Source organism: Macadamia integrifolia, chromosome 9 (genome assembly GCF_013358625.1).
Source record: "Macadamia integrifolia cultivar HAES 741 chromosome 9, SCU_Mint_v3, whole genome shotgun sequence".
NCBI classification, from domain to species: Eukaryota; Viridiplantae; Streptophyta; class Magnoliopsida; order Proteales; family Proteaceae; genus Macadamia; species Macadamia integrifolia.
This window is the reverse complement of record NC_056565.1, coordinates 8776424-8782740: the sequence shown is the minus strand read 5'-3', so window position 1 is coordinate 8782740 and position 6317 is coordinate 8776424. Positions and strand designations below refer to the sequence as shown.

The 6317-nt window shown below is 37.0% G+C and overlaps 1 protein-coding gene across 1 annotated transcript in view; it reads right to left on the bottom strand.

Annotated features, from left to right (window-relative positions):
- Positions 1–5451, bottom strand: part of LOC122090097 (LIMR family protein At5g01460-like) — an 11261-nt gene extending 5810 nt beyond the window's left edge. Inside the window, exons 1-3 of the mRNA XM_042659935.1 lie at positions 4907–5451; positions 4709–4794; positions 275–393 (exon numbers count right to left, since the gene is read on the bottom strand). Of these exons, the coding sequence (XP_042515869.1) occupies positions 275–393; positions 4709–4794; positions 4907–5256 (555 nt within the window). The 5' untranslated portion in view covers positions 5257–5451. The remainder of the gene's footprint in view (positions 1–274; positions 394–4708; positions 4795–4906) is intronic.
- Positions 5452–6317: the final 866 nt, after the last annotated feature.

Genomic DNA, 6317 nt, shown 5'->3' with positions numbered 1-6317 from the left:
AAAAAAAAAAAAAAAACCTGCAAACCCCCAAAGAATTGGTTATGAAGAGATAACAGATATTGTGATAGACATCTCTGTTTTTACTTTGTTTACTATGAATTCTCAGTCAGTCTGACATTAGGACAAATCACCTGAACATTTCTACATTAAGGCGGAGTTCCAATCAAAGGTTACCACAACAAACATCATCAGTGGGTACACCCCAAAATATTGAAGTCAAAATGGAACCAGTCACATTCAGAAAGAATATAGAGCAAACGCAAAATAACAGAACCTGATAAACAGAAGCACCACCAATACATTGCTGGCTACTAGAAAAAGCCCACGAGCTAGGAAAACTGGTTGTGGTTGAAGAAAGGTGTCTAACAGTGAAGTCCACCTTTCCAACTAAACCTGTACCATAAGACAGTAAAACAAAATATGTCAAGAAAGTATAGATGTAACTAATAGAAAACTCAGGCAAAATATGTGCGACTTAATTACTACAAATGAAGTCCAACCAATTTGAGAAGTTATAAGAAGTTACAATGATGCAGGAGCATCTGTCTTAGATTTTTTATAATTTGAACTTTATCAGCTGTTGGCGCTTAGACAGATTCACAACAGGAGAGAGTGCTATGTAAACATGGGTTGGGTTGTATTATAATTTTTTTTTTTTCCAGATAAAAACATCCATGAAGGCCCCCGGGGGGTTGGCATTTACAGGTTATGTTTCTTGAGTTCAGGCATCAGGATGGGGTATGGGTCGAGGAGTTAGATCCACTTGAAAACAATGTGTGGAGAAAAAAAGGGAGTCATATAGTCTTAGAGATGTAGACGCAGGCACTTTTCTCAGATAAGTGTATAAATGCAAGAAAATAAAAAATAAAACATGAGATAAACCATATTTATGAACTTGATATGATTTGTTAAACCCCCACCCCCCTTCCCTTTTTCAGTTGGGATTTGGGGGTTGAAAGCTCAACTCCCAGCTCAATAGAGCTTAGTTGTCAATGCATTTTTTGGAGGTAAGGCATTTCCATTCTTCTTCTACTTCTTCTGCCAAGTGCCAATTATCAGAGTTTGCCAATATCAGATAGTTGCTCTGTTATACTCTCTGTAATTGTGTGATGTCATTCTGTGACATCTGACTCTGCCAATATGCGATACTTGCTGATCAGGGGCTTAGGGCCTAAATCTAGATAGTATACATGCCTATGTCACTTAGGCATCGTGATGTAGATCCACACTTTGGGAAGGATCTATCAGAGGAAGAAAGGCCCAGCCAAGAGGAGCCTATCGATCCATACATAAGTCCACTTGAGTGGCTAAGTTAGTAGTTAGAAATAAGGGCCCATTGGGCCCATTGATTTCATGCTTTAGTTATTTAATTATTGGCTTAATTAATAAGGCCCATTAGGCCCATCGATTGTAATGTCCTATATGGACTATTAGTTAATTAGTCTTATTCCACGTTAGAGTTATAAGTCTAGTTCTAGTTGTACTATGAGTGTTTAGTCCTATTTGGAAACTAGCTCCTAGTTATGTTATGTTATGATTGCTATTCTGCCCATTTTAAATAAAGGAGCCTATGAACTCATAATTTCATATTGGAATAAAGAAAGTTTGCAATCAATTGCTTCAAGCAGCTGAGATAGCCACTCCTCTCCCACTTTTCCTTGTTTCTTCTTAATTTTCTGCATTCAATTTCTGTTCTTAATTGCTGTTACTGCAGATTACCCAAGAGCGTATTAATTCTGTCCAGCCCTAATCATCCTCAACCGATCAGCCAAGGAAGACCTGAACTGAAGACCAATCGGCCTCAAGTATCTCCTCCACTTGAAGTCCAATCTGCCAGGTATTGAAAGGGGCTATTCTACATCACTAGTGGATCAATCGATCCCTCTTGAAAGAATCATTCAAGTCCGCCAGCAGCTATTCTGCAGAATCTTGAAGTTTTCTCTGCAGAATCTTGAAGTTTTCTCTCTCCTAAGTCAGAAAATCAAGAAAGCTTGTAACTTCACAGCCAGCCATTAGAATCTCCTCAACTTTGGAGGTTTTTGTGCCCTCCCAGAGAGCTTCCTTCGACCAGCTTTGTAGCTCCATTGGAGCCACACAGGTCCAGCTGCCCCTCTCTCTCTCTCTCTCCTTCTCAATCGTAGGGTTTTTTCTCTCTTATATTGACCTATGTTTGGGATGGGTTTTATTACTTTATTAGTCTAAGTTCTTTGGGGGTTGTTTGCTGGTTATTTCTCTTTGTTCTTCTGAGTTTTACTTCTGTTTATTGTTAAGCTATTTCGTGAGTCTTGTTTATCTTGTTTGGGGTTCTACATTGTGGGGGTTAGTTTATTGTAATCTACTCCTGCATTACATCGCCTAGGTTCCTGGCCACTACACTTGGGTTTCCTTGTTACCATGACAACAATGCAACAGAGATTGATGGACATGATCAAAATCAAAGAACTTTCATGTCTCAGTACTGATAGTAGGATCTAACACAGATCTCATACTCGCATTGATGCAGATTAATAACCAAAATAGACTTGTTTTATTAGGAATAAGCCTAGGGTTGGGTTGTATATGTGTTGATCCTTCAATCCATGTGGTTTGGAGTGTATTGGACCACTTTTATGGGTCTAAAAGAGGGGGCTCTAAGATTGAGTACGGTATTACTAGTTAGTTTCCTTTTTAGTTGGGTTTGATTTGAGTTATATTTGTTTCCTTAGGAGTCAAGTTATTAAGTCATTAGTAGTTAGTTTCCTTTTTCAACTAGTTTCTAATTTTAGTTTTTAATAACTATTGTATTAGGAGAATATTTGGTTTCCTTTTTGAGAAACCTTCTATTTTGTAATTCCCTCTTCCATCAACATTATAAATTAAAAAAAAAAAAGGAGGCTCCTAAAGCTAAGATGATTTTGATTAAAAAAATATATATATTAGTAATCCCGTACTCAATCTTAGAGCCCCTCTTTTAGACCTATAAAAGTGTCTCAATATACTCCAAACCACATGGACTGAAGGCCCAACGCATATACAACCCAATCCTAAACTTATTCCTAATAAAGCAAGCATATTTTGGTTATTAATCTGCATCACGCACCCTTGGCACGATATGTTGCACGGTTGCTTTGGGGTAAGTAGTTGTGTCAAGGTAACAAAGTTATAGCATCGCTTCTTTTTCCTCATTAACTAAATTGTTTCCAGGCCCAATCACCTATGTCAATTGGGTTGCTTGAGCTGGAAGAATGCTTTTAAAGTCTAATTGTGTTATACATCTTTATGATGGTGTGGTTTAGTGCTAGTTATGATGTCTCGGTTACTGGTTCCATTTCTCTTAAAGTGTCCACAATTGGCAATTGATCTTGCTCCCCCCCCCCCCAAAAAAAAAAAAAACTTGCAAAATACCGTACAAGTGTTTTTCCCCCTACTGTTATTGTTTGTCTATTACTAAGTGTTTGCAAAGATTCAATTCAAAGGTATTTTGTATAATCATACTGAATACAGTATTTAAATCTTGATCAGAATCTCTCTTCTCTGCGATTCTAGATCAGACTAGAAATTTGAAACTCATTTAAATCTCTTTTCAATCCTGGATTGAAAACTGATTTTTAGATATACATCGTCCAAGAATTTCTTGTCCAGTTCTGAAAAGTTAGTCCCTCAACTGTTACTTTGCTTTAAGGTCTCATTGCCCGAAGGCTCCTTAGTCCCTGCCCGCATCATAAAAGTATATAACCCATCCTCTAGCGCATCTTAATTCCTAAAAGAGGAGGGAAGGGAAAAAGATAGGAGGCAAAACACAAAAAAACCACAAATAAAAAAATGGAGCATAGAAGAAACATAATGACCATAGTAGTTCTGGTGCCAAGGCAAATCCAGTCAGTGGCAAGGCACCTTGGCGATCAAAATATGCATATATGAAAGGGGGGTTAGATGTAAAATATGATACTTTGGTCTTTTAAGACATAATTTTAGGGATTTATATGTAAAAATTTTATCTTTGGTCTTTTACTGATAAATAAAAGATGAGTATGTATAAAGAAAATAATATTTTAACACATTATCATTAAATCAACAATCGTATAGCTTCTTCCTCCTCTTCGATGCTGGAATACAGAGGCAGCCGTGCTCTTTACAATGGACAGGAAAGTAGCAACTCCTCAAATTTTCACTATTTCTTCATCCTAATCTATTTTCCTTCATTTTCCTCTTTTTCCAAGGTTTTGGGACCTAGGCATCTAGACAACTTGGCAGTCATTGCCTAGTTAGTCTTTGTACAAAAATATACGGAACTGAGGTTCGGAACTCCCTGTTGTGTAGCAATGTTCAATATAATGGTTGCCCCAAGTCTCTGATATGATTACGAAGAAAACACCCCTACACCCAAAGAAAAAAGAAAGTGACCTAGGTTACAAAGCAATGGTCCTCAAGAAAATCATCTTCTGACCAGTTTCCATAGCAACCTTACACACCAATCAACTCCTTTCCCGTCCATGGCCTAAATTTGTAATCACAGAGAGAGAGAGAGAGATGCTAGCTTTCCTATAAACCCATGTATTTGGAGATATTTCACTGAGTTGCATGACTTAAACCAGGCATACAATAAACTTAACCTCCATTGTGGAACTAATTTTCAAAAACAAAGTTAAATTACTAGAGCATTTTAAATGAAAGATTTAAACATATGGTCACAATTATAAAGGAAAATAAATGAAAGCAGCAAACTAACCGTATAAAATTCCAAGTACTAGAGCGCAAACAACGGCCGTCGTCCCTACCCACAGTAATGCGCTCTTTACGCGTTTCCATATGGTCCTGCAAATCCACATCACTATCATCAACAACAATAAACAACAATCCATCATCACGAGTGCCAATATGAAAATAAATAAATAAAAAAAAGAAAAAAAACCCTAGAAATACTGACTTGTCCTGGTCGCCTTCGTAGTAGAACATGGCGAAGGGGATGATAAAGAAAACAAGAACAGCATCAACGATGTAGACAATAATCCATAGCGTCTTCATAGGCAATGTGAGATTACAAGCACCATTGTAGATCGCGTTTTGACAGGCCGAACGGTTAGCGACATCGGCTGGAAGCATAAGTATGGAAATGGCAGCAACAGAGAGACCCAAAACAACGACGAATTTGGGGAAATACGCTTGGTTAGCATCGTCTGGATGCTGATAGTTCACAAGAAGGTAGACATTGAAGAGGAAAACAAGAACACAGACAACTATAGCGACGATGACCAGAGCAAGATTGAAATCCCCCATCGTCAGAAGCTTTTCAATCAATCAGATTGATCCAAAACCACTCGACCGGAAGATCGAGGGACGAAGGATTTAATGTTCTTGTTGCCCTCAGTGCGAAAGAAATCGAAATTGAATCAATCAAATGGATACTATTTTCCTTTCTTTCGAGAATTTGAAAAAACCAAGAAGAAGGAACACCCTAGGCAGGGAGTTAGACCTGTGAGAAGTTAATTACGGATTCATCCTCAATTTCTACCAAATGACAATTAAGAAGTTGTTTAATCAGGGGTGTTTTAGGTAATCTAAAAGCACATTCGGACAACTGTCAAGCGAGGTGATCTGTCGATGTGAAAGGGAAATTAAAATAACAAATAACAAACGGACAAAAAAAACCTTCTTTGTTCTGTTTATCATTTAGATGCTCAATTAGTACGCAATAACCCTAAAAACGGTTTTACCAAAAAAAACAAAACCCTAAAATGGAAGGAACCATGAGATGCAAGTAGTCTGCTTTTAAATCTCATTAATGCCTCCCCTAGACTAATCGTTTCTTACCTTACACACTATTTTAAAAAAGAGTGAGGGTTCTATGGGCAAGCCGCGTAGAGTAGGGCATTAATGATTCATAATAAAATGGAATCTTATATTAGGCAGCGAAGTCATTGTATCTTACCCTAATAGTTCATAGAACTTTCTCACTTAAAAAAATAAAAATCTTTGACAATTATAATAAGAAGAAAAGAAAAAAGAAGTTTACATGATGAGAGAGATAGAGCGAGAACACATGCATATAAGATAAACTTCAAATAACAGGGGTTTTTTTTTGTCCTTGTTCCTTCTAATAGCATTTCATCATGTATAATGAAAATTTGATAAGAAACATAACTTAGTTTGGGTCTTATTTTAAGGATTAAATTTTTTTTCACCTGTGGTGGACGTAGATAGATCCATGTTATATAGAGTCCTCTGCTTATTTTGTTGGTAAATTTTTAACTAAGCATCAAGTTTTTCTTCACCCATGATGGGCATAGGTAGACCATATTATACAGTTTTTACTCATATAACTGGTAAAATTTATATGA